General features: G+C 46.5%; 1 protein-coding gene across 1 annotated transcript in view; it reads left to right on the forward strand.

The window, feature by feature from the left end:
- UBE2H (ubiquitin conjugating enzyme E2 H) overlaps positions 1-27180 on the forward strand; it is a 52193-nt gene that overhangs the window by 8333 nt on the left and 16680 nt on the right. Inside the window, exons 2-3 of the mRNA XM_005141442.3 lie at positions 18754-18830; positions 19489-19563. Coding sequence (XP_005141499.1) covers positions 18754-18830; positions 19489-19563 — 152 coding nt within the window. The remainder of the gene's footprint in view (positions 1-18753; positions 18831-19488; positions 19564-27180) is intronic.

Here is a 27180-nt window from a genome sequence, read left to right on the forward strand (position 1 = left end):
TAACCTCTGGTGTGCTAGATTAATAGATACAAAGTTGAAAAGATGGATAAATTGTTAACTGGAGCACTCTGGTGGTTCTTGGTGGGCTTTGCTGCTTTGGTCTGGCTTCATGGTGGCAGGACCAGACATGCTCTGGAGCTGCAAAGCAGGGCAGGGATGTATGTGTGATGGGATACCCATTCCTGTGCAGCAGGAAAGCTGGGTGAGAACAGAAACCCAGGTTGTTTGCTGAGGTCTAAGCAGAGGTTGAAAATCCTTTTGCTCTTCAAGGTGTTTCTAGATCAAAATGGTGTTTTAAATCCATAGAAAGCTATTCAGTCACCAGTGTGGACGTAGTTGAAGAGTTAAGACCAAGTAAGCTTGGTTTATGGGCAGACGAAGCTGCTCCTTTAAGTCTTGCTCAGTCAAGTGTGAATGGTTTGCAGCCAGATCTTTTTATTTTGAAGAGAACCAGGTTTGGCTTTTAAATGCATTTGGGGAAGGGGACTCTTGGCCTTTTGAAACACAGGATCAGCCTCAGGAGATGTGCACTGAGAGGAACCTGGTGCTTTTGAAACCTGGAGTAGCAGAACATGGCCTGGAGTTGGTGGTAGTCAAAGTCCAAAACTTGCCTTTGTGTCCTGGCTGTTCCCAAGCTCTTTTGTTTGGGGAAAGACCTTTTTATCACACACTACCCCCTCTTTTTTCCCTTTTTCTTTCTTTTTAGGGATGGGCAGAGGTTTCTCACTGATGCTGCATTCAATGAAAGCTGCTTCATCGGGGGGAGCTGGTGGAAGCCAGTGCTCCATTACACCCTTCACTCTGCTGAAGGCAAATAAACCCAGTTCTGTTCTTCTTCCAACTAACACCATTAATTCAAACCCACTGACCTTCCCCCTCCAATCTTCAAAGCCAGCCCAGCTGAATATGTGCAGAGGGCTAGTTTCACATAACGGGAAGTTTGAAACCTCAGCAACTGAGCTGCTTTCATGCTGAGCTCATGTTCTGCGTGAGATGTGTCCGTGTCAATGGTACTTGGGAGCAGTCCTCCATAGTGGTGTGTTCTGATGCTTCCTGAAAGCATCTACTTCATGCTTGGCTGTGGCAGTTACAGTTTGCTTGGACAAGAATGACACGATTCCCTTAAAAAAGGGAAAGGTGGTGGCTTTGCTTTGTAATCCTCCAATTTGTATGATGGGATAGTAAACTAAACAGGGGTGAAATAAAGCAACAACCCTTCCAGGAGTGAAGCATTCACTCTGGGAATGTCAAATCCATCTGTGATGTGACTCAGCATGGTTATACTGACCTACTCTGGAAGGCACCTCCTAGTTTATTCACCTTTCTTTTACTTTAAAGGCTTTCAGCCTACCCTTGTGTCAGTTGTGAGATGAGGGAAGGAGTGAAAAGGAGGAAGCCAAATGATGAGCGTTCTGTTTAACAGGCCTGCCACTGTAAGTAACTCAATCCTCCTGGCCTAGGGGAGGAATCCCTGCCTGGTAATTGGGGTAAGCTTAGATCCCAAGAGGGAGAATGTGGTTTTGAGAGACTGGGAAGGGGGGGACACACCACGCAGTTGAAAAGTTGAGATGTCAGAAATCAGATCTGTGTAACCCGGCACCAGCGTCTGCGTTCCTTGAAAGGGAAGGTATGTGGGGAGGTGTTAACTCACCCTTCTCCTGCCTCATAGGAGTGACTGCACCCTGCAAGGGAGCTTAGTGCTGCTTCACGCTGGTTTAAAATGTGGGGACACCAGAATGAGCTCCTGTTTTCTGTGTAAAGCTCCGAGGTCTTGGATTTAAACAGATCCTGGCGTGCCTGCAGCTGCTGAGGCAGTGATAAGTTAGTCCTAATCCTTACTTCACGGTTTCTGCCATGATTTCTTTTGTTTGATATTGGCAGTGTGACTAGAAGGTTGCTATGAAAAGGTAAGTTTAAACACTTGCCTTGTTTGGCTCCAAAAGGAGATTTGGTCAGTAAATAGCTGTGCTCTGCTAACTCTGCTAAGGCAAAGCAGTGCATTTCCATACAGAAAAGAGCTCCAGCACCTGTGACTGGGGTAGGGCTGAAGATCTCAGCTCACTACTTGTGGTTAAGTGCAAGACTGAAGGAATAGCCCCCTGTGGTTTCAGCAGGTCATTTAAACTGCAAACCCTGTTTTAGTTATTGGTCACCACTTGAATTGCCTCAGCATAATACTGAGACTCACATCTGGCCAAATGAAACAAAACCCACTGTAAACCTGACCTGATTAGCAGTAATGTATGTGTTCATAGCGTGAAGCCCCTGCATCCCCAAGAAGGCACTGCTTTGCATTTCAAAGCATCCCACAAATGTGCATATGCTCAGAAATAGAGAAGGAGATTTGCTGACCCACTGCAATGGACTCGATGATCAGCCCTACAGAGCTTATTGACTCCTGGACACTTAAACCAGTGCCCATCCTTTGCTGCTAAGATCAATTTTACAGATTTAGAATATAGATTGCTTAGGAGAGGGCTATGTTTGGTTCTTGGTGTACATTGAAGCTAAAGGATTAGATTCTTGCAGTGGGATGCAGAGATCAAATGCCACCAGGAGAGTTCCTCTGCCTGAGCTGCTTTGCATTGGTTCCAGCAGATGCACATTGATTTGTGGCGATCTTTACAGGTCCATTGCCTCATCTTCTGTTTGCTGAGGGTTTGTCCCTTCTCTCTGACCTGCTATAGCTTTTGAAATGTCAGCTCTCTGGAATAGGAAGAAACACCTCACTTCAGTGGGATGCATCAGAGAAGAGTCAGGGTTAAGCATCGATTTGCCTGTTCAGTCATAGCATGAAATGTGCTTTGTGGGATTTTGTCTGCATGGGGATTCTAGTGAAGGTGATTTGAGGTTGTCATGCAAAGGTGCCTCGAGAGAGGTGCTGCTGGTGCCTCTTCTCACCATTGTGTATGTGGCTTCAGGGCCTTACAAATGGTTTTCCTGCATTAGTTTTGCGCTGGAGTTGGTTGTGTAAGTGGGGATGGGATATGAGGACAGCTCATGTTATAACCAGCTGTTTTGAAGCTGAACCAGCATCTCTGTCTTATTAGAGCCAAAGGTTTTGGTCCTCTGGTGAGTATTGCATTTGATGTAGTTCCTTTGGTGTTGGACTTCAGTTTATCTGTTTGCAAGGCTCTCCTGCTTGGTGTGGCTGGGGTGCAGCAGAATTCTTCAGGGTCAGGAGCTGCATTAGTGTCTTTTTGTCTCCGAATGTCCAGCTCAGCAGAAAGTGAACCCTTAAATTGCCCTCTGTGTGTCTTGGCTTCCAAAATCACAGATTTCTTCACTGCTACCTGAAGTTCTGTATAACTGGGACACTTCAGGATGTCCTGTGTGCAGTTCTGTCTCACCAGTTGTCTGCAGACTTGGAAAGCACAAGAAGTGAGTCTTAGAATAGGTGAGCTTCATAATGCTTGATAGGTTTTGTTTTATTTCACATAGCAGCTGGGGATCTGTCGCTGTCAGCACCCAGAAGGCTGTCCGGTCAGGTGTATGATGCTGAAGGCTTTTATTCTCCTTTACAAGGTGCTTCAAACAGCAGAAAAGCCCCTTAAAAGAAAGAAGGTCCTGAGCTGGCAGGTTATGTGCTTCTGGAAGTGTGTGCCTTGCCGCTGGTGGTAGTTTTCTCCTGCTGGTTTTCCTTTAAAACCCACAAATTGTGGTCAAGAGCATGGAAAACACTCAGGGAGGGGGGAATGTACCCCTAATTCTTGTAAGATATAGGATGGATCAAAAGCTGAACCCTCTTGGCTCAATCAAAGCTGTTGTATGTAAGTGTGAATCAACTACTTCTCACCATTTGGTTCTCCTGAAGTCACCCAGAAGGCATCAGGACTTTGCAGTGTGCATGTTCTGCTCCAAGGAGCTCAGTGGAGCTGAGCAGACTGCCACATGTGTCACAGAAACCCACATCAACTGGTTTTAGGTCATTACCAACTGGTTATATTTAGTGCATGAATCAGAAGTGTGAGGCTTTGTATCCAACCCTGGTCCCTGTTTCTGGGCTGTCTGCTTGGGCTGTGCCCTACACCCAGTCACACATCTGCTGAAGATGAGGGGTGAAATCCCTGCCTGCTTTTCCTTTTAATCACACAGAGCAGGGACACCACCGAGGTTTGTTTGCAAACAAACATGGAATGGTTTGGGTTGGAAGGGACCTTGAGGCTCCCCCAGTTCCAACCCCTGCCACAGGCAGGGACACCTTCCACTGGAGCAGCTGCTCCAAGCCCCTGTGTCCAACCTGGCCTTGAGCACTGCCAGGGATGGGGCAGCCACAGCTTCTCTGGGCACCCTGTGCCAGCGCCTCACGCTCAGTTGTGTGCTTGCTTGTTTATTCTGTCTTATAAAAGCTGGTTTATTTTCTATGTAAGCCACTTCAAGCTGATGTTTATGAACTAATGGTGCCAGAGTTAAAGCAGCCAGCAGGAGATGAGAGACAGGAATAAACTTCCCTATTGTTATAGAATGATTGTTTGGTCTGAGCCCACCTTGTGTTGAAACATCTAGGACATAGTAGTGGAGAACTGTCTCTTGTTGTGAAGCAGGCTGTGGTTTACTTAAATTCGATCATATTTTGAGCTGTCAAGTTCCTTAACAATACTGTATGAAGTGGAGATGGAGCTGTGAGGAAGACCACAGGCAGTTTGCTGAACTAGTAATAGGATATGGAGCTTCTCAGCTTGTGGATGATAGGTTTGAGTCCCATCTAGGGTCTCCAGGTGGTCAAGAGGAGAAGCCTGTCCAGTTTTTGGTTGTCAGTTGGCTGCCTCCATATCCCAAAAGCTGTGGATTGCTGAGCTCTGGATGCTCTGAGGAGGTTCAGGGGTAGGAACAACACATGCTCAGAGTGAAAGGGAGAAGCACTTTCTCATTAACCTTAAAATACATCTCGAGCAGGGGATGTTCCCACCTCCTTCCTTTCAAGCCCCACATCCCTGCTAAAACTGTCAGGGTGGCAGAGATGAGTAAAGGGGGAAATAAGTCACTGTGACAGCACAAGGGAATGTTTCAAGGCTGCTGGAGAAGAGCTCTGGCTTGGCAGTTCTGAGCTCTCCTTTATTTTAACTTCCTTGGTTAGTGCAGGATTCTCTTTACTTTGCAGTAGCACAGTGGTTAATTGGGGGGTTTTCTGTGCATTAGGAATGCTGTCATCCAGAATGCCTTCAAGTGTGTCAAGTCTGCTTAATTCTGCTGCATTAAAGAGGGCTGTGATAAATGTGTGTCTTTGAAACTCTGCCTGGGGTCACCTGTAATTCAGAGCATCTGGTGGAGGTCAGCACGAGCCTGCTTTGTTCTGCACTGGTGGAAGCGTTGGGTTTTGTGGCTTTGCTCAGCTCATCTCTGAAGGAGGAGATAACTTCAAACTGGGGGGCAAAGTCCCTCTTCTCATGCAGCTGCACCCACTAACGACTAAACTGTGTTAATTGTGTTTTAGTGCAGTTGCTGTGATGTTCCTTTGTCCTCTAATGGTGAGCAACCAGATGATGTCAAGGAATCTTCTGTTTCAGCTGCGTTTAACTGAGTATAAGCAAGCACTGCTTTCACCTTCCCAAAGCTCCATAACCCAGTCAAAAAGCTGGCTCTAACTGTAGGATTTATATTGATAGTGTTCATTTTATCATGGTGATTTATGCAAACTAATTACAAAGTTCAGCTTTAAATTGACTGTGGGGGGATTTGAACCATGTAACAAACTTCACGTGTCGTTATTCCTGCAGGAAACCTTGAGGCAAGTGTTATTCCTGCAGCTATCAGGAAGGTGTGGACATAAATTGGGATGGCTAATGTGTAAAACTGCCCTGGGCTCTGTCTTCAGATAAGTGATGTGCCTCATCAGGTAGCTGAGAGGGAAGGGGTATAATGAACCCAGAGCAGATGCACTACAGCAGGCTCCTAGAAGCAGAAGGGCTGAGTGATGAGGAGCTTCTGTCTCCAGCAGGTACAAACTCATTCCTTAGTCCTGGAATCAGGGGCTGTAGTGATAGGACAGGGGGTGATGGGTTTAAACTGAACCACGGGAAGGTCAGGTTAGATCTTAGGCAGAAGCTGTTCCCTGTGAGGGTGCTGAGGTGCTGGCACAGGGTGCCCAGAGAAGCTGTGGCTGCCCCATCCCTGGCAGTGTTCAAGGCCAGGTTGGACACAGGGGCTTGGAGCAGCTGCTCCAGTGGAAGGGGTCCCTGCCTGTGGCAGGGGTCGGAACTGGAGGAGCTTTGAGGTCCCTTCCGACCCAAACTGCTCTGTGATTCTCCTGGGCAGGAGCCTTTGCTTCAAAGACCTTTAAAGTGTCCAGTTTCCTTCCAGTGTCCCAGTCTCCCTCCAGCCCTTCCATCTGTACAGCTCAGAGGTTGTTTTAGAGGAAGCTGCCTGGCCACAGTGAGCAGGACTCCATGTTCCTGGGTTTTAGCAACACCCTCTGCTGTTCTGCTGCTTGTGTTATTAACAACCCTACCTCTTCCCTTCCTCTGATTGTGGTGGTGTCGCTTGTGCCAGAGCAGCTTTAATGAACCTTCCTGTGAGATGCTGAGATTGGAGCCTTCGTGTAGCTAGAGTAAGCCTGAAACAGCCTGCCTGACTTCCTCTTGCTTCTGCTGCAGCTGCTGAGTGAAGGCCCTGTCTTGAAAGCCTGGAAACCATTAAAGAAAGGTATTTGACATGCCTGACAGCAGCGTGGTGGGTGTCCCAGCAGGAGGGCACCTTCTTTTCTGGGCATCGGTGCCACCCCGGCTCTGCCTCGCTGTGGTTTTGTTGGTGGCTGGCGAGCTCAGGCCTGCTGGTGCATTCAGCATCTACAAACAAAGCCCCAACAGCTTTGTGAGGCTCCTTCCTTGGCAACCTTTCTGCTGTGTCCCCAAAGCTTGCCTTTCCGTTGCACAAGGAAGCTCGTGTGGGGATCATTGTTAGGCTCCAAGTGTGGCTCTTGCGTGTTTTCCTCTCTACACAATATATCTTTATACCTTAAAGAGCAGTGAATCCATTGGGAAAAGCCAAAAACCCCCTTGGAAGCACTTGAGACTTTTAAGATGCTTCTTCACAGTCAAGTATGTAACTTCTTGGTGTAAAAGCTGATGGTAGGAGCTGGATGCAAGAGGAATTACTGAGACTAATGGAAGCACCAGTTTGATTTCTTAAGTTCATGGCTGATAAATTGAACTTCTTACAGATTCTTTGATGATGCCTATGGCAGGGGGGTTGCAACCAGATGATCTTTAAGGTCCCTTTCAATCCAAACCATCTATGATTCTATGAACCAGCAAAGCTGTGCTACATCTGCAGGTAGTTAGTTAGCTTGATGGATGGGAAAGGGCAAGTATCAACCTTCTGCCTCACCTTGGAAATGTGTGTTTATCAGGATCTTCTCAAGACTTGTACCAACCTGATTTGGAGTAGGCTGAAAGCTGAGTGTTAGACCCACTTCATCAACTAACCCATCAAGTACAGGTGGCTAAATGGACTGAACACAGTCAAGCTGCAGCAGAACCACTTGCCTTGCTCATCTCTTCTGTTGACAGCCGGCACCAGGGTGTTGGATCTGTTTATGGGATCTATTGAGGAGGCACTGAATAGGCTATAGGGCCCTATTGCTCTCATGACACATTAAGAATAAAGGGCATAACTGATTCAATAGCAGTGACAGTGGCATATTGGAGTATTGTAGGTGTTTGTGTACAAAACTGTGGTATGCAGGAAGCTCCTACACCTTTTCTTCTAGCAAAGCTGAACTGCAGTTTCCTACTGCATGAGGCTGTTTGGTCTTTTCATGTTGCAGGTGACCTAGAAAGCAGGAAAACTGTTGTCTATAAGCTCTGGCTGCTGTGTGTAACTGAGGTCTGAAGGGTGCTTGTTCCTAAGTCAGTTGGGTTTTTTCTACTTTAGTTTGAGAGAAAACAGTGTATAGTCTGTATTGGAAGCTGTGGTCATGGTTGTCGTAACTTCACCTGTGATTCAGATATAAAGTCATGTTGAGCTCTGTCCTGCAGATTATTTGGGTTAAAAACAATCCCCCAACATTGTGTGTAAAATCCTGTCTGAACTGGCCCTTTATAATCATTCCTGAAGTGCCTTTTAACAAAACCAGGGGGGAGAGAAGCAAATCTGATCCCTGCAGAAGTGGCAGGCTCTGGCAGGAGTCCTTGCGGCAGCATAGAGAAGGGGACACATCTGATCCTCGTGGTTTTGCAAGTGCTCTGTAAAAGGTATAGTGCCCTCGGGTTCCCCATCTCTGTTTGCAGATGTGTGGGTGCTGTATCCATGAACTTAATGACAGCATTTTGTCAAGGAAAGAACAAAATCCCTTTGTATAGGCAAGGAGACAGCCCCAAAGGTGATGTTCAGCCAGATGACTTTTCACCCCCAGGTGAGCTGGTCTGTGCTTTGGCTGCTGAACCCAAGAGTCAGCAGAAGAGCAGAATTTAACTTGTTCTTGAAAACAGCTATTTCTGATCAAGTGGTTTGAAAGAAACAGAAATCCACACCCTCAGTGGGGTCTGATTCACCCTGAAACAAACACATGTATCTGGTAGAGCCTTGTGTGTTCCTTCACACTGAGCTGTTACAGGCGGTGGGATTGAAGCCATGCAGTGACTATTCACCTGTGTTACTTTAGGAGCTGTACTAATCTCGAACTTAATTTCCAAATTCACTTTGCTTTTCTTTCCTACACCCATGCTATAGGAATGCTGATAGGGTTTGAGATGTGCTTTAAAGCTCATTTCTTTCAGGACAGGCAGATAACAAAGCTTCTGGCTCCAATAGCAAAGCATTCTGTAACCAACAAATGTTGCTTGTGTCCTGTTCTTCAGAGGGAGAAACCACTTCCAAAATGTCTTTGAGGGACCTTATTGCCATTCTTGGTACAGAAAACACCCAGATGGGTGGCAGATCACTGTTAGGATTTTTGATATTAAGCCCATAAGCTCAGGACGTGAATTGTTTGTTGAATGCTTGAAGTTGAAGCTTCACAGGGACCAACGCTGCTTAATATCTGCTGGCACTGTCCATTCCATTGCTTGCTCTGGGCTCCAAGTCTTAGTTACAGTTTAAGCACAGCTTGCTCTAGCTGGCATTCACATAGTTGCTGCTGGCTCAATTCTGAAGACTATGGATTAGAAAACCCTTTAAAACACCACTGAGCATTTCCAGGTTCTCTTACATCTGCTGGTGTGGGGATGGAGGAACTCCTATGCTGTAGGTAGCTCAATATCCTTATTGCAGAGGTACTTACGAAGCAGCTCTGCCTTTTGGTTCTGCTCTGATGTTTCAGATGCTCTTCTTCAGCTTTTGGCTCTGTGGGGTTAATAGCAAAGGTTAGCAAAGCAAAACCTTTCCATAGATCCCATTTTAAAGCCATCAGAGGCAATACATCCCAGTAGGTGCCCCACAGCTATCTTTCCAGTCACGTTGCCAGACCCTTTTGTACTTGTTAGAAAGGCAGCCCCAGCAACTAACTGACTTGCTCTCATCACATATGCTTATCACATGGACCAGTTCTTGGTGTGTTGCCAGGGGTTTTGTGCTAAACCAGCACTTCCTGGTGAGTCTCACCTCCATTGTGCCTGTACACAAGAAAAAGGGGGAAAATCCTACTGAATTTCAATCCTGGCAGGCCATGGAGAGCTGATGTGATGTGCTACAATGATTCAAGCGAGCAGGATCCTAGATGGGACTTTGTTTCTTCCGTGCCATGATGCTTTAATAGTTCAAGGTTAAGTTTGTGCACAGCCTCTTCCAGAGAGGACTTCAGGAGTTATGTTGGAGAGGCATCCTGCTGCGGAGTGTTTATTAAAGCAATGCTCAGGATTCCCATATTTACTAACATAACACTTTGTTAATTCAGTGTTAGGATGTAGCTCAAGACGATGCAGTGTATCAGCATCTGCTAAGCGAGTCTCTACAGCCCTTGGAGGCAAGGAAAGATCCTGGTAAAGAGGAGCAAAGAGAATGGAGACTGGTTCTATAACTGGTAACTTCTGTGTGTCAAAGCATGTTAATATTAAGCTTATATTCAAGACAATATAGCTGTGGATTTAGCAGAATGAAAATCCTTCCTTCTCCCCCCATTAAACTCTTTATCTTGCTTAAAATCAAGAACTTGAGGTGCTTCTAGATGTGTTTTCCTAACTAAAAACTCTCTCCGCTGCTACCCTGCCGTGCACCTGTGTGCTGTGACTACAAACATGCCCTGTCCCCAGGGCTTCACAGTCCGAGGAGCTGGTTGGTTGTACTTTGGGGTTTTATGGTGCTGAGGTAGATGAATGTGCTTGCAGTTTCTAAAGGACTGTGGAGCTTTCTTGGAATGAAAAAGCAGTAAAGTCTACAGAAACCTAAAACTTCACTTGAGGGAAGAGGCCACATCTTAAAGTAATTCAGGTCTCTGGGAAGTCTGAATTAGAGAAGTATTTGAAAGCATCTTGCTTTGAACAATGTTCTTGTAAAGCATGTGATGGGGCACAGCCCCCAGAGCACTGTTACACCTGACAAGCAGCCTTCAGATTTAGCACACATTTGAGGTCACGCTCTCAATTCTGTGGCTTTACAACCACAGTTTCTCTTTCAGAAGCATTGTGGCACTTCTTGAATCCTCACAAAGAGGAAATCAGCGTTGCCCAACACAACTGGGTAAAGAAATGGTTGGATTTTCTCCTCCTGATGTTTCACTGAAAACACTTGAATTTTCTCCCTTGTTTGAGAAGTTTCTTATTTGCAATGAAATAGTTTCCAGCAGGATGTACAATCACCATGGTAACAAACTCCTCTTGATGGGAGCTGTAGTTATGTAAATATTACATCTAGTGGTTTTGCTCAGAGACAGATGTATGGCCATGTAAGCTACACTGCTATGGCCATGTAAACTACTGCTGCTGTCATCTTCAGTGCTTCTGGATCTGACTCTGCCTTCACCCATGACTGACTTTAATGTAGTGAATTCAGTGGCTTCTGGCTTGGTGCTGGCTGAGAGTACGAGGTTCCTGGTTATTTCCACTTTGTTCATACCAGGTGAACAGCTTGTATTGAACTCTTCATGCCAAAGGAGACCAGTGCAGTCGTGCCATGGGACATTGCCACCTCTCCTGTTATCCTAGGGAAGCCTATGGCCTTACACTCCTGCATCATGGCTCTGCACGTTGTCTTCCTTGCTAGTTCTTTCTGGTAGGATGTCTTCCTCAAATTCATCTCCAGGTAGGATCCATTTAAGGAGTTTGCTCATTGAGGGTTGCTTATAGTTATGGACTAATTCTCTTGGATCCTTGTCTGTCTTTTACTGAGATTCAGAGAAATCTTGTGCTTGTGGAGGCAACAATGTTATGGTCACACACCAGAGCATCAGTTAAGTTGTACTGATCACAGCATCATTCCATCTCCCTTTCATCAAGTCCAGTCCCTTCCTTTCATGCATAAAAGCCTCATGTGCCAGTTTCTTCTGACCTTGCCTAATGCATCTCCCTGCCTTTCTCAAGCAGCACCTCAGCAACCCTTGTACAAGTCAGAGTTCTGAGTGATTTCAAGCAGTTGCCTTCCAACGTGCTGCTCCTGTGACTGACCAACACCAATTCAACATGCTGCTGCTGGCACTGCCTAACAGTACTTGGTAAAACCAGGGCCTGATGCTCGTACATGTTGTGTTCTTCCTTGTCTGTAAATGAAAATGAATTGCATGGGAATCAGCACCACAGAAGTTTGGCTGCAGCACTTACCTGCTATCAGAATGACCCTGATTGTGAAGGAGCTTTTGGAGCCACCACTGCAATTAAATGTTGACCCATCCAGCTTGAGAATGGGTTTTAAACACATTTATTCCAATTTATTTTCCCTGTGGCACAGCTGTATCTGTCTGCTGTCTTTTCTGAACAAGTTGGAGCTTCTCAAGGGCACAGCATGGAACTGGAGAGGGCAATTAATTCATTTGTTTTCTGAAGGACAAGAGTGGTATTACTCAGTCCAGCATGGTATGAGATATACCTTGGTGCTGCCTTCTGGTGGTTCCCTTCACTTCTGGAGAGGGAAGACCAGGTTGGAAACCTTGAGTGTAAGGAAATGCTGACTTAGCTTCTAATCATTCATAGCAGGCACCTCGTATGCAAACTGGCTTCTGGGGAAAGCTGGCTTTTCCTTCTGCCTTTTATTACTCCGGTTTCTTGGCACAAAGCTGGTGGAGAGTGGCCAGACTAAGTTGTCAAGAGCTCCAAAGAAAGCAAGCCAGACTGGAGGGGTTGCTGGAGCAGCAGTTCCTTCTCAAAACCCTCATAGCACCCACATAACACCCACCCTTCAGAACACATGGCTGCAGCAGGAAAGTACCTTTTGATGGGGTTGCTATGAGCAGGGTGTCCATCTTGGGGAGATTTGATGTGAAATGGGGAAGGGTATGTGGAGGATAACTTAAGGATGCTCTTTTGGGATTCTACATCTCAGTTAAAAGCTGGTTGAGGTGCAGGGAGTAAGTTTTGGGGCTTTTTTAAAGCAAAACTGTATTTCTAACAAGAAAACACTTGTGTGCGACAAAATAAAACCTCAGCAACCAAGCCCAGGTTGCTGTGCAGTTATTCATTCACTATTACCTGCTTCCAGAGCATTTTCAGCTGCAATCGTAACTGGCCATCAGCTTGTAAGGAGTGAAACCATCTCTGTGTAATGCAGCCACTGTTTGCTTGTCACAGCAGCAGGAGGGTGAAGGGATGGAAAAGCTGGATGTCTTCAGAGCCACAACTGCCTGTGAGTGGTTTGCTTCCTATACACTATAGGATTTGAGTTTTCTGTCTTCCAAAGCTGTGGAATTCTTGGGCAAGCCCAGTTCAGATGAAAAAAGGCTGAGATTTGCCCCAAGGATGTGAAGATAAACTGCAGATTGCCCCCATTGTGTCTTCCCTTCTTGAAGCTGGTGCAGGGAGCATGGGGCTGTTGATGCCAACATGAGAAATTGTGCGACACAGCAGCCTTGGCAAATAGTGAACCTATTTCTGGTGCTAGAAAACCCCTTTGCTTAAAGCTGGAAACTGTGAGGGGTGACCTGTGTCAAGGGGAATCACTAAGTTTGGGGAAAATCCATGGATTTTAATAGTCTGAATGGGCTTAGCCTGGACTTCTCAAGAAGTTTGCTACAAACAGGGTGACCAAAAAGTGCTGCCTCTTCTTGCCCAAAGAAATCACGAGAGCTTTTTGTTCTTTATAACCTTTCCCACTTCTAAATGTCCTTTCTTCTGGTGCACTGCAGGGATAGACAGGAGAATGTGGAGAACATGGAATGTGAGTAAAGGACAGGGACTTTCCCATGGGGGAAATAAGAATATATATTCCTAATGCTCAAAGCATCAAAGTGCAGATGCTGGCTGTGGTTTCATGTGCACAACTGGCACCTCAGTTAGCTTGTATCAGGGAGGTTGGAGAAGGTGAGGAAGGTTTGGAGGCAGGGAGGTGATGGTGCTGAACCTACCCTCTTGCTGCCCACGTGTCAGCAGAACCAGTAATGCTGCTTGATGGTAAAGCTTCTTCCAGGTGACTGCAGGTTGTGTGTTTCTTACAGTGTAACACACTGCCTTTGTAAGAAAGTAACCATGAATAACCATCAGTCCCAATAGTAGAGGCTATTTATGTTGCAAAACTCTGCTTGTAAATACTTCAGGATTCACACCTCTGATGCCTTGAAGAAGCAGAGTGGTGGTTTCTGAACCACAGGCAGCTGGAGTGGCACTCGCTGCCTGCAAAGCTCATCACAAAGGAAAAATCAGCTGTTTTAATCTCATTTTAAAACACCCTTTGTCACAAAATACAGCTGATTATTTTCCCAGAGATGGGTTCTCAGCTGCTCTGGTGGCAGAGCTGATTATATTTGGCTGCATCAAAAGGAGGTGATCCTACCCCTCTACTCTACTCTCGTGAGACCCCACTTACAGCACTGTGTGCAGTTCTGGTGTCCTCAGCATAAAAAGGACATGGAACTGTTGGAGCAAGTCCAGAGGAGGCCATGAGGATGATCAGGGGCTGAAACACCTCCCATATGGAAACAGGCTGAGAACATTGGGGCTGTTGAGCCTGGAGAAGAGAAGCTGCTTGGAGACCTCAGAGCAGCTTCCAGTGTCTGAAGGGGGCTACAAGGATGCTGGAGAGGGACTCTTCATCAGGGACCGTAGTGACAGGACAAGGGGTGATGGGATCAAACTGAAACAGGGGAAGTTCAGGTTTGAGATAAGGCAGAAGCTGTTCCCTGTGAGGGTGCTGAGGCGCTGGCACAGGGTGCCCAGAGAAGCTGTGGCTGCCCCATCCCTGGCAGTGTTCAAGGCCAGGTTGGACACAGGGGCTTGGAGCAGCTGCTCCAGTGGAAGGGGTCCCTGCCTGTGGCAGGGGTTGGAACTGGAGAAGCTTTAAGGTCCCTTCAACCCAAACCAGGCTAGGATTCTGTTTATATTTTAAAGATATGTAAGTGTGGTTTTCTGATTTTCCCCTCAAATTCAGAGTGTTTTATTTGATGAGGTTCTTCACCTGGAAGAATAGCTGTAACCAAGCCTCTAAGCAGCAGAAAGCATGGCAAAGATCCTAGAAGGTAGAAACTTGCTTTCTGGTAATGACCATTGACCTATCTGTGACTTTGAGATGAGCACAGATAAATATACAACTTTATTTTTCCCCTGGGCATTTCCTTTCTCCTCTTTCGGCTTAGGGCAGGGTGCTCATGGGCATTTGTGTTGCTAGGCTTGCATGAATGTTGTCAGTGAAGTATTTTTAGCTGGAAAACTGATGTATCCAAGCTTATAACTTAGATCAGTTTAAAAGGAACTTAATGAAGGGTTTGTTGGAGTTGTTTTGCAGGCTAGGAAAAAGCCACTCAGCCCTGCAAACAGGCCTGCATCTGTTGGCTGTGATGCTCAGCTGGGATTTGGGGAGGTCTGGGTGTGAAGTTATATCCTACCATTATCTTTTTTTATTACTACAAGGGAGATCCAGCTCTACAGTGGTGGGTGGCCCTGCACAAGGATGAGGGAATGGGGACTCATCCATGGAACAGGCAAATCCACAGTGGCCACTCTCTTTATGACTGATGGTCAGGCAGTCTCTCACTCTCCACATTTGAAAGGGTTTTGTCCCAAAGCAGAATAGGCAAAATGCTTTAAATCACTTCTCATTCTCGCTGAAGAAACAATTTCCTACGAGCTCAAGCCTGAACAATAGAGCCTTGATCTTGATAGGGGGCTGTGGATGTTACTGTAATGCTAATACGTGCCACCGTTGGCCTTTGCGCTTCTGGCACATTTCAGGCACTATATAGGGAGCCTGTAATCAGCTGCAGAAAAATTCCCTCCTGTCTCTCTCCTAGCAACCCCTTCTGAACTGATACAGGAAAAGAAGCTCACTTTCCATATCAGCATCCAAATATTTTCAATGCTTGCTGTCATTGAAATTCTTGTTAAGAGCCTCGGGACTAAGATAATTTACCTTCAGGTCCTCGGGACTCCTTTGGTGTTAAGGTAAAGTTTTTGAACTTCTAATCCATTAGAAACCTGACTTGTATCCCAGTTTTCCTCTTTTGAATGCTACACTGGCTGTATCTGACACCAGTCAAATTAGTATCCTGAGATGATAAGGAGATAAAAGCAATGAGGCCAGAAGTCACTGGACTCGCAGGAGCAAGCCGAGAGTCCTGAAAGGGATTTGGCTGTGGTTTTGTTAAACATTTTAGCACTTGTGATGTGTTACAGACTGGATTTGTAGCTCTATGATTTTGACCCCATATACACACAGTGTAGCTCATGCCCTGCTGTGGAAACAAGGCAGACTGCTCATACCAGTATGAACCACTGGATTGCTGCTGGAATTGAGAATGTTGAAGTCTTTAGGGAAGGGAAGTTCATTGTACCCTAGGCACAACTGGGTTCCTTAAGCCTTGTGGATCTCCAAACTGGCAGCTCTTGGATCTAGACAGTTGCTGCTGTTTGAAACGTGTTTGAATGGGATTCATTTGGGATTATGGAAAAAATTTGAGCTGAGGAAATTGTTGGGTCAGAGCCTGTGTTCTTTACCCAGATACATTCCATGAGCTGTGGTGGTAGAGCTTTCTCTGGGATCAGGATTAGAGTCCTCTGAACACGTCAAGTCCCTTCTGCTGTTCCCCTGTGCTCTTCCCTCGTGTTGTTAGAGAGTTTCCTGTCTGGCTTTGTGGGATGGGGCAAGCGTGAGCTCTGCCTCTGATTCCTGGTCTTCCCGGAGTCCCAAGTCTGTCCTTTTGTGAAGACTTCTTCGAGATGGAAGGAGCTAGTAGAGTGTAAATGTTCTTCTTTCTGTAATTGCTCCTTGTATTTCCCTGACTAGTGCTCTCAATCACTTTGTCCTTAATCTCTTGTATCATGTTAGTAAACAAAGTGGTCGTTCCCAAACCTCCCATCTGCATCCGAATACGTTTCCCTTTTGGCTACTTAACTCATTTACTACTTCATTGGGGTATTTTGTAGGACTTTCAGGCCCTTGCCACAGTAGGGCCAGTAATCAAATATGGCACCATGTTGCTTACTAATAGTCTCCTGAAGTTGGGAACACCAGGAGTGAGCCTGAGTGCAGAAAGCTCAGCTTTAATTTATGGTCAGTGTTAACTTGCAGAGCATTACAGCCTTCAGCTGGCTCTGAAGACCAGGCTGGGAGAGCTGGTTTTTATTAAGTGGGACTTGATTTAGTCCTAAGTAAAACCATTTGTATTTAACCTGATCCATGGTGCTGCTGTAAGCGTTATTGTACTTGAGCACTAAACGTTTCACTCTGGGCTTTGTGTAAGAGCCCGTTTCTCAACCTGGAGTAGTTACCCCTTAGATGAGTGTGTACATTTTAACCTCAGTTGAGCCTATATTTAAAGCCTACTATCATCGCACTGGCTGACATGATCTGGTGACCAGTGTCCCTTAATGCCAGGTCTGAAGCACGCTGCAATACTTGGTTGTATATATAACGCTAAGCTCCTCTCTGCAAACCTGGAGGGATGGAGCTTTTCCCAGAGATGCCTGTTGGCTTGTAGGGAGAGAAAAGACTTGGATTTGGGGCATTTAGGCATAGATTTGCCCTTTGTGAGCTGCTCTTGGGTTACTGCCAGGTACTTGCTGCCATTTCACTGTAGGGCAGAGCAGCTTATGCTGAACCAAGAGAACTCTTGAGCCAAACTCAAACTGCTATAAACTCTTCCCCCACCCCATGAGAATGAGGGGAAGAAGAAGGTTATTGCATCCAAACTCTCTTAGAGCTGGCACTGTGGGAAAACTCCATCCAATCTGGGAGCCATTGTACTTGAGGAACTGTAATAAATCCTGAGGAGCACACACACAGACTGCTGGGATCGTATTGGCACTTTGGGATACAGAAGCCTCTTCTCTTAGTTTGTGACGCACCTTAAGCAGACTTAATAGATCATCATGTGAGTTCAGGGATAGGCCTGAGCCGAGATTTGCTCCTAGGAGTAAGTCCTGGGCAGTTACATTCCTGATGGATCAGGAATATTTCAGTGTATGTGTGTGTGCCCAGTGCCATGAAGGCACACAGGGGAGAGCTTTGTGGGCAAATCTTGTGCCTTGAAAGCAGAAAACCTTTTGCATCAGAGTGAAAAGTCTTGGTTGTTAAAGGGAACCTGTCTTCAGTTCCTCTTAGCCTGAGTGTTTCTGCCAAGCTCACTGCTGTGATGTGAAGGATCTCGTGTTTGATATTGTCTGTTCGTGCTCCTTTCCCTCAAACAGGGGCAGAGCTGCTGCAGTCTGAAGTTGAGGTGGGAATAAACCTTTGATTTTCCTCCTGCTCTGTGTTTTTTCTGATGCTTCCCTCATAATTCATATTGAGATTATTGATTAAAGGCAATTGCTGTAGGATATTATTCACAATCCATTAACCCTGATTTAGAGCAGAATCCTTCAGCAAGCTCAGGTGCTGAAACATCACCTTTAATTGTCTTAACTGAACCTTACTTGAAATGAAGATTTCTTGCCTCTCTCTTCATATTCCCTTCTTCCCAAAGCACTGCTGCTTTGATTCTTGCCTTTCAATGTTGAGAAATACACTTGTTCTTCTCACACTGTGCCTCATAATCTCACCCTTCTGCCATCTCTCCAAAGACACGAAGGTTTTTGGTCTCACAAGTCAGATTAACATGAGATTGCCATCATTTGCATCATAGCTGCGGGAGGCCATCTGACAGCACCGAAGGCAGCCAAGGAGAATTGAATCCATCAGCTCATGTGTTTGTCAGAGCACAGTTCTGCTCCTCTCATCAGGGCAGGAGAGGGAGGGTTTAATGTGAGTGGTCTGTGCTTTGTGGCTCAGCTCCTGAGCACTGGAGAGAGGTCTGAGTCCTCACCTCACCTCCAAGCCTTGCCTCATGGGTTCCTGTCTGTGTGTGGTGAGGCTTTGGGGCTAGTTCTAGACTTTTAGCTCCCTTCCACAGTCCAAATACATGTCAAATATGCCTCTGACAGGGACTCATTGTCCTCTTAAATCAGAGTTTACGCTGCATGCAAGTAGATGGAAAACACTGAGCAGCTCTGAGGGGAAGGGAGAAATCATCTCAAGATTGCTCAGCACAGGGAGAGGGATTCTTTATCCTCAGAACAGGCTTTTACTAATGTCATTGTGGCAGTGTGGTCACTTGCATGTATCAAGGTGCTTAAACTGCACGTCGTAGCATAATCTGACAATTTGGGCTGAAATTATTTGGTTTGACAGGCTTCTAGTTACCCGTATCTGAGTAAATGGGTTTTATTTCCCAGCCAGAATGTTTTCCTTTACTTAATACATCAGTATTGAGAGCAAGCATGAAGTCACAATCTTAGGAGGACTCAATGAATTTGTTGTGAAGTTTTATGGACCACAAGGAAGTAAGTATATGACCCAGCCCTTCTATAAAAACAAGCTAATGGTGAGGAACACTGAAATGACACATTCCTTTGGAGTGGAAGAAGTGATGAGCAAATCTAAATGGGGCTGAGAAATCAAAGGGTAGCAGTGTTGGAAGGCTGTTCAAGGGCGGGGAGAAACACAACAGTGAGCAGTAATGCAGATGAACCACCTCCCTTGGAGCTGAGCAGAGCCTTTGGACAGCTAAGCCCTCTGCTATGGCCTTCAGCATTGTTCCATTGATTCTTAGCTTTTCTAGACCTGGCTCATAAATTTTGCATCAGTCATCTGAATTTTTGGTGGAGTTTGTAATTCAAATGGCTTTTCTAATGCCAAGCTCACAAGTCAGGTCTCCAGTGTGCCCTAATATAGTAACATCTCTAAAAGTAAGTAGATTATTCCAAAGTCTGTGTTTTGAAGAAGCTCTTGTGTCTTTGTGCTGAGATCTGCTGCAGTATCAGTTAAAATCATGGATTTCCTGTCAGGCAGCACAGGAAAAGGACTTTTACTGTAGGAGGTTTGATATGAATCTCACTCCCTGATGGAGCCAAGTATTCATCCAAAGCTGTGTTTTGCTTCATGTTGCAGTTCTGTTTCTTCTCTATGACGTGTCTAACACCTGCATTTCTTTCTTTGCAGCACCATATGAAGGTGGAGTGTGGAAAGTTAGAGTCGACCTTCCTGATAAATACCCTTTTAAATCGCCGTCTATAGGTAACTAATAACCACTTCTAATCAAAATCATGTTGCTGTTTGTGCAGGAGAGATCACTGCTTGCAGCACTGTTGCAGGTGAAGTTGTACCAGCCCTCAGTGCCATCAGAAGATCTTTACTTTTAGGTCTGCAGAATGCTCTATCATAGATATCCAGATACCACATGCTAAGCAGAGGGGAAGTTTGGTCTTTTGGCTGAATGGTTAGGAGCTGGAAATGGGATTTGGTCACACATTTATGTGTGGATGAACTGAGTTTCTCGCCATGTGTGGTTTTAATTATAGCTCCATTCATGGGAAAGGTGCAGGATACCACAGTGAGTGGTGGAGCCTGTTTATGTAAAATTACTCTCCTAGTATGGAGAGCAAAGACCTTGGGGTATGTTCATGGTCTTGGGGTGAACCTATCTTTTGGGATGTCCAGAAGTGGATGAAAGTGAACCTTCTGTCCTCTTGGACTGGGTGATGCATATGTGGAAGAACATGAAGCAGGGACCTCTCACCAGAAATATGGCAACTGGCTGGACTGGTCAGCCTTGTTTCATCTCTGAGTTTGATAACAAAATGTTCTTTAGCCTGTATCCGTGCTGCTTTTGTCCTTGGATAACAGTGCTCACATGTTTTCTGGTAGACGGCTTTATTGCAGTCACTTAAGCTCTAAATAAAATAGCCAACAGTGCTTGAAAAACTGGAGCAGATGCATGAAGTTCCAACATCTCTATTCTGGCTTATGAAATAAGTGCTGGTAACTCAGTGACATGGCACTTCTCCATCAGAAGGGTGTGCTTGTGGTTCAAGCCACAGAGGACTGGAAAGAATGGAGAAGACTGCCTGAGGAGAAATTATGTGGAAACTTGACTATATGGGTTGGATAAGATGGGTCCCTTCCAATATCAACATCCTGATTTGGAGTTGATAAGTATTAGCTGCTTCCTTAAAATAGACTCTTCCACAAAGAGTGCCTTCTATTTAAGCTCTCTGGTGTGAAAAATAATCTGGCTGGTTCCAAATGTGAACTGTGCCTTTTGGGAAAGAGCAACCCTGGATTTACACCCTCCTTTACCTTTGTTTACTGCTGAGACTTTAACTGAACCACAGTTCAGCACACAGCTGAGGAACAACACAGCAGTGCTGTAGCTATGTGAACCCTCTCGTCCTTCCTCTTGAATCAGCTCTGAAATTTGCTATAGACCTCTTGGGTTAGAGACTGCTTATGAGATCCACAGCGTGTTATTTGGGGCCAGTCATTTCCCTGCTGCACATCAGGGTACTGTCATATTTGCAGTCTGAAATGTGGGCTGGCTACAGACAAACTCACCATTTAAACCCAGTTTCTTGCTGTTCATTGCTTTGGTGCTGGTCTACTCAAGGTGTATTTTTCTCTCTCCTCATGTTCTGCCTGTGCATATCAGAAATGAGGGTTGCTGCCTTAAAGGAAAACCAAACCTTCTTTCCAGTAGCCTGTGAAGGCACTGCAGCTGAACATTGGCCAGGCTCTTGTAACTTCATCATGCTGTTGATTTAGGCTCTGGTTAGCTGCATGGAAGGTGGTAGCTTTGACCTTTGGGTGATTTGGCTTGGAGGCTGTTTGGGAGTAAACTGGGATCAGAGTGAACCCAGCTGCACTTTCAGAACGGACACCACGAGGATGGCCTTTCTCCTTGGGAGCTCTGGGTGGGGTGGGTGTGCAGGGAGTTGTTTTCTGCTTAAATCATCACAGAGTCCCAGCCTGGTTTGGGTCGGGATGGACCTTAAAGCTCCTCCAGTTCCAACCCCTGCCACAGGCAGGGACCCCTTCCACTGGAGCAGCTGCTCCAAGCCCCTGTGTCCAACCTGGCCTTGAACACTGCCAGGGATGGGGCAGCCACAGCTTCTCTGGGCACCCTGTGCCAGCGCCTCAGCACCCTCACAGGGAACAGCTTCTGCCTAAGAGCTCAGCTCAGTCTCCCCTCTGTCAGGTTAAAACCATTCCTTCTTTTCACTGCATTGCTCTGTCCCTTTTAATGTTGCTTTTGTCTTCCTTTCAGCACAGCAGTTTTCTGTTATACCCCCTGTGTGGCAACTGTTTTATTCTGGACTCATCAGACCTTTTTGCATGCTTCCTTCTCCCAGTGAGCCTCTATTTCAGTGGCTGGAAACCACCTCTTTTCTTGCTAAGCTGCCCAAATGCTGGCTCTTGCGCTGGGGCTTTGCCTTGCTCTGTGCTGGGCGAGGACTGCTGGAAGTGCAGGTTCTCTCCCAAGTGAAGCAGTGTGCAGCTGAGGTTTCAGGTTGAATAAACAGTTGATGCTAGACAAGAGCTGGCTTAGCAAAGCAGGGCTCAGCTCTGCTGTGAGGAGGAAGGAGTGGAAGTGCCAAGGAGAGAGCTGGGACCTGTGGGAGCTCCCAGCCAGCTGCAGGAAGAGGTTTGTTTTGCTTTGTCTGGTTCCCATCTCTGCTGCCCCAGCCCAGCTTATCTGGAGAGCCAGGGCTGAGTGGTGTCTCAGCCCCTTCCTCTGGGACAGCCTGATCTCCACACCACTGCTCTGGGGGCAGGCTCAGTGTGCAGTGCCTGATACTGCTGGATTTGGCATTACAAATAGCTCCAGAGCAAGGTTTCATCTCAGCTGCACTGGGAGCATTCACAAGCTTGTAAATGGCATGTGATCCTCTGCTAGATCTGCCTGTTCCAATGAGCAAGGGTGTCCTAAGCTAGCAGGAGTTGGGATTGAGCTCTGGATAATGCAGGGGGAGGAACTGGTAGGGAAGAAACTTGCTGTGACAGTCTCATGTGAAGGAGGTAGAAGTGAAGGATTTCAGAGGTGGTAGAGCCTGTAAAGGAGCAGAAGGTCATCTAAAGCACACATGGAGCTTGTTTGCAAGCCTTGTCTCCTCACCACCACGTAGCTCCCACTATGGTGATAACATGCAGAGTTCACATTGTAGAAGTCACTCACTAGCTTGTATAAAGTATAGAATGCAGCAGATTCTTTTCCTTTAATAAATTATACTTGTATGCTGAAGCTTAAAGCAGAAGTGATGTCCTTGCAGCTTTCCTTGTTCCTTTTTCTGTAGGCTACCATTTTCTTTCCATCCTAATGCAGTATTGAGCATGATACGGGCTTTTTGCAACGAAGAACATGATGGCTTGAAGCGTATACATGAGTTCTAGAGAGCTTCTTCTGACAAATAACTGCTAATAGTTGCTTTTTAGTCTGTTCAAATTGCCTTCGTCCCACCATAAGTATAAGGTACATGAAAACTTGATGTTCTCTTCTAAGTGTGACTGACAAACCTGAATAGAAAAGGGTTTTAAAGTGGGCTTCAGATTTGCCATCTGGAGAGGTGAGGCCCTATTAAACCCTAAATGAGTGATGGTCTTCTTCACTATTGAGGCTCTGCAGCAGTGTGGTGGCTCTTCTGCCATATCTTAGCTCCCTTTCCCCATCCATAGATCCCTTCTCAACTACGTGTGGCATTCACTTCCTGCCCTGCTCAGGTTGGTAGTTACTGCTGTAGTCTGTTAAATGATGCTGCTCCAGCAACAGCATTCTCCTGGCAGTGTGGGTACATGTCTCTGCTTGAAGACCTAAACCGATCCTGGAATCTCTGTGCAAAGAGCCATTCCTGGGAGAGCTTCTGGTGTGTCAGCACGTCCTGCAGTATCCCTCTGGTGTTTCTGGTACTGCCTGTTCCTTGCTCGCTTGTTGCTGTGTAATCTGACAGATCCCACATTAGTGCAGGGTGATTTTTTGCCTAACAAAATCATAGAGGAAACATAGAGGAAAAAGGGAAATGTGCATCCTGGAAGAACATGGATCTAACCAGAGCCAGATGTGGGGCTGTCATCCTGGCTCTGGGCTCGAGTGCTCCCGTTGAGATGAACTAACTCCACTCATCATCCCTAAATAGCCACATCTTCAGGTTGAAAACAAACCTGAACTTGAGGACTTTGGTAGAACAAACCCAATTCCTGAAACCAGGGAATGCTGCTGTTCCTGAGCCTTGTATCAATGTAAAGATCCCTGTGTGCTTGTGAGGACCCAAAGCACTCCTTTGCTGAATGTTTGGTTCCATTTCTGCTATCACCCAGACAATGTGTTTTGAGCTGTTGATGATTTCAGTAACCCTCTTGGCACAGCTCCACTGCTTTTCCCTTCCCTCTGGGACTGAATATCTTAAGGGGAACTTTCTGCTTAGTCTGTTCCTGCTTTTCCAGAGGGGAATTGTGAAGTACTTCAAGTCCTGTTCGGAGCTCTCGGGTCACAAAAGACTTTGTGTAACTCATGTATGTTTTTCATCAGTCCATGCTCCTGCCAAGAGCCAGAGATAAATGCTCTTTGATGCCATAAACATGGAAAGAAGCACAGTGAGAATGTCCTGCTCTGCTCAGATGATAAGAGCAGTAGTAACATACGAACCTGAGAGCCTGGGCTCTTACCTGGCAGCATGGTGGCATTTATTTTATTGCTCAAATCTGCAGGAATATTAGGCCAACACTGGCTTCTTAATAATCAAATGTCAGAGCTCGTGTACAATATGCTCAGAGCCTCCATTTCTCAAATCACTTCTGTATATTTATACACAGCTTGCATTTTCCTTCCATCTCTGGCCCAGTTATCTGCAGATAGCTCACATTCAGATTTCACCTTTCTCAAAGTGTTTTGCCAAACAAAATGGTCAGTATATGCACAAAACACATGGAAGTATGTGGGGATGTATGCATCTATCACAAGACACTGTGGCAGCCAATACAGGAATGAAGAGGTGTTTAGCTCCAGCCAGGATTTAACGGATCTCTCCTGGCCTGTGCTTTTGAACTGCAGCTGCTATTTTTATTCCAGCTCCTCTCTGGATTGCCTTACATTTTGCTGCGTAGAATTTCATGAGTCACTTATTGCCCGTGACCATTCTGAGCTTGCTCTTCCCTCTGTGTGTTGCCCCTTAGTCTGACCTATAAGTGATGGGAAAACGCTGCTGCTTTTAAAGGTGCTTTGGCTTTGTCTGAGGGGAAAGATGAGACACCTAAAGGTAATTTGTATCCCTGTCTCCACTCCTGTCTGATGCAGAACTCTGCACCCTCTGCAGACTCCCTGCTACAGTCAGAGATTGGGAAGATACTGATAAAATGGGGTAGGTGTTTTCAGCCTGACTTGTTACAAATTCCCTGTGTTCTGGGCCAGGCTCTGAAGCCTGGATGATGGTGCACCTAAGCAATGAGATGAACTGATAGTGGGCAATTGCTTTGTGCTTAGATCTCAATGTTCTTCCAGAGATTGCTGCTCTTAGCACCAGTGTGAGTGTGTGGATGCAGCTTTTCAGCTTCCAAGGACCACTCAGTGATTGACTCTGAGCAGGAGGTCTGGAGTTTACAGCTCTGCCACTATTTTCCATCAGCTGCAGCCATGGTTTTCTGTCCTGATCTTTGCCTCATGAAACTGCCACAGAATTATTTATGGTATTGTTTTGAAAAGCTGTAAGAGTTTGAGTGTGGTAATAGAAACTGTTCTGTTCGCAAGCTGATGTTACACAGCACCTCACGCCACTGCCATGCACTGAATGCCTCTGTGCTGAGCACACAGTGTTGTATTTGACTTCAGAGTCCTAACTCTGAACCCAGAGTTAATGCTCTGAATGGGTTCCTAACTTCCAAATTTCAGTAAGAAAGGAATCTTTGCCTTTGTCAGTGAGATCTTAGTGACCTGAGCACTGGACAGGGTGCATGCCCCCAAGGTAGGCAGATCCTACATGTGGGTATGGCGTAAAGGAGGTTGGAGAAGGACTTTGAATGAGGGCCTGCAGGGACAGGCCAAGGGGAATGACTTGAACCTGCCCAAGAGAGGGGAGACTGAGCTGAGCTCTTAGAAGCTGTTCCCTGTGAGGGTGCTGAGGCGCTGGCACAGGGTGCCCAGAGCAGCTGTGGCTGCCCCATCCCTGGCAGTGTTCAAGGCCAGGTTGGACACAGGGGCTTGGAGCAGCTGCTCCAGTGGAAGGGGTCCCTGCCTGTGGCAGGGGCTTGGAAGTGGGTGAGCTTTATGGTCCCTTCCAACACAAACTATCCTGTGATCTGTGATCTTGTGCCCTTCAGATGGTGAACAGCCACGTGCTAAACCAGTCGCTCCACTGCAGAGGGGAGCGGGTATTAAGCTGAGTACTGGGGGCAGAGGTCTTGCTCTTGTGCCCTCTCCCGATCCCCTACCACAGTTTCTCAACCCATGGTGCGTGGCAGGCTCATGATCACAAGAACTTTGTCCCTAAAATGAATGCAGTGTGTTTTTAAAAGTATTCATTAAATGTATGTTCCCTTGTAGGCTTTGGGGTGTTTGGGGAGGGGGGAGTTAAAAACATCAAGTTTAGACCAATCATATCTGGCCATTTGGCAACACTGCACAAGTACATGGGAGATCTTTTTCCATTAGGTGGGTTGTCTGGTGGTTTAAAAGCAGCAGAGGAAAAACCCTGCTCTTGACCTCTCTGTGCTGTACATAAGCTCTTTGTGTGCTGCTCTCTCTGCATATAGTTCTGCTCCAAGCTTCAGGTGATCACCTAAGCCACATTGATTTGGTGTAGCATTTAGAACTCAGTGCAACCACCTTCCCACCTCACCAGCCAGGCAGTCTGACCCATTTCCTCACTTGGCCTTAACCTCCCATGAAAAAGAAAACTTAGAGGCTGGTCAGTCTTGCCCCACTGAAAAGTCAGGAGCTGTTACTTACACTTGTCCCATCAACTGTTGGCACCATGGTGTCACACAGGTACGAATGTGGTGTCACAGTTGTTCAGGTAGAGAAGTGCCCAGCTGGCTTTATTGTGTGAGCAAAGAGAGCCAACATGTGGGCAACAGTGCTGAGTTTGGGATGGGTGAATGGATAGAAATGGATAGAAATTCAGGTATTTGAGCTCTTGCTCTCAGGGAGAGACTTCTGGCAAAGCAGCTCATGACAGCAGGTTGGTTCTCAAGTGCTTTCAAGCCGTTTCTTGGGAGCCTTATTTTGGAGTTGTCCAAGAGTTGGCCCCTCACTACAAGAGACCTTGAGGTGCTGGAGTGGGGCCAGAGAAGGGCAATGGAGCTGGTGCAGGGCCTGGAGCACAAGAGAGATGGGGAACAGCTGAGGGACCTGGGGGGTTCAGATGGAGAAGAGAAGGCTCAGGGGGGACCTGATGGCTCCCTCCAAGTGCCTGCCAGGAGGATGGAGCCAGGAGGGGCTGGGCTCTGCTCCCAAGGAACAAGGGATGGGACAAGAGGAAACGGCCTCAAGCTGCACCAGGGCAGGTTTAGATGGAGCTGAGGAACAATTCCTGCCCCACAGGGTGCTCAGGCATTGGAACAGGCTGCCCAGGGCAGGGCTGCAGGCACAGGCCCTGCAAGTGGTTCTTAGAGAGACACTAACACCAAAGTCTGCAATTCCTCCCTATTTCTGCTCTGGTTTTGCTCACTGGGTGTGTTCAGCTGTCACCCAGCCACAGGACCTGATCCTCAGCCACAGGACCTGATCCTCAGCTACAGGTCAAGGCCCTTGATATTCAGCCCCATCCATGGTTTATGTGTAAGCACAATAAGAGAACTTCATCTCACAGTGGAACACATGCAGCTGCTGGAGCTTTATACATGTCCCTGTGTTTGCAGCACCAGGCAGAT

Source organism: Melopsittacus undulatus, chromosome 5 (genome assembly GCF_012275295.1).
Source record: "Melopsittacus undulatus isolate bMelUnd1 chromosome 5, bMelUnd1.mat.Z, whole genome shotgun sequence".
Lineage (NCBI taxonomy): Eukaryota > Metazoa > Chordata > Aves > Psittaciformes > Psittaculidae > Melopsittacus > Melopsittacus undulatus.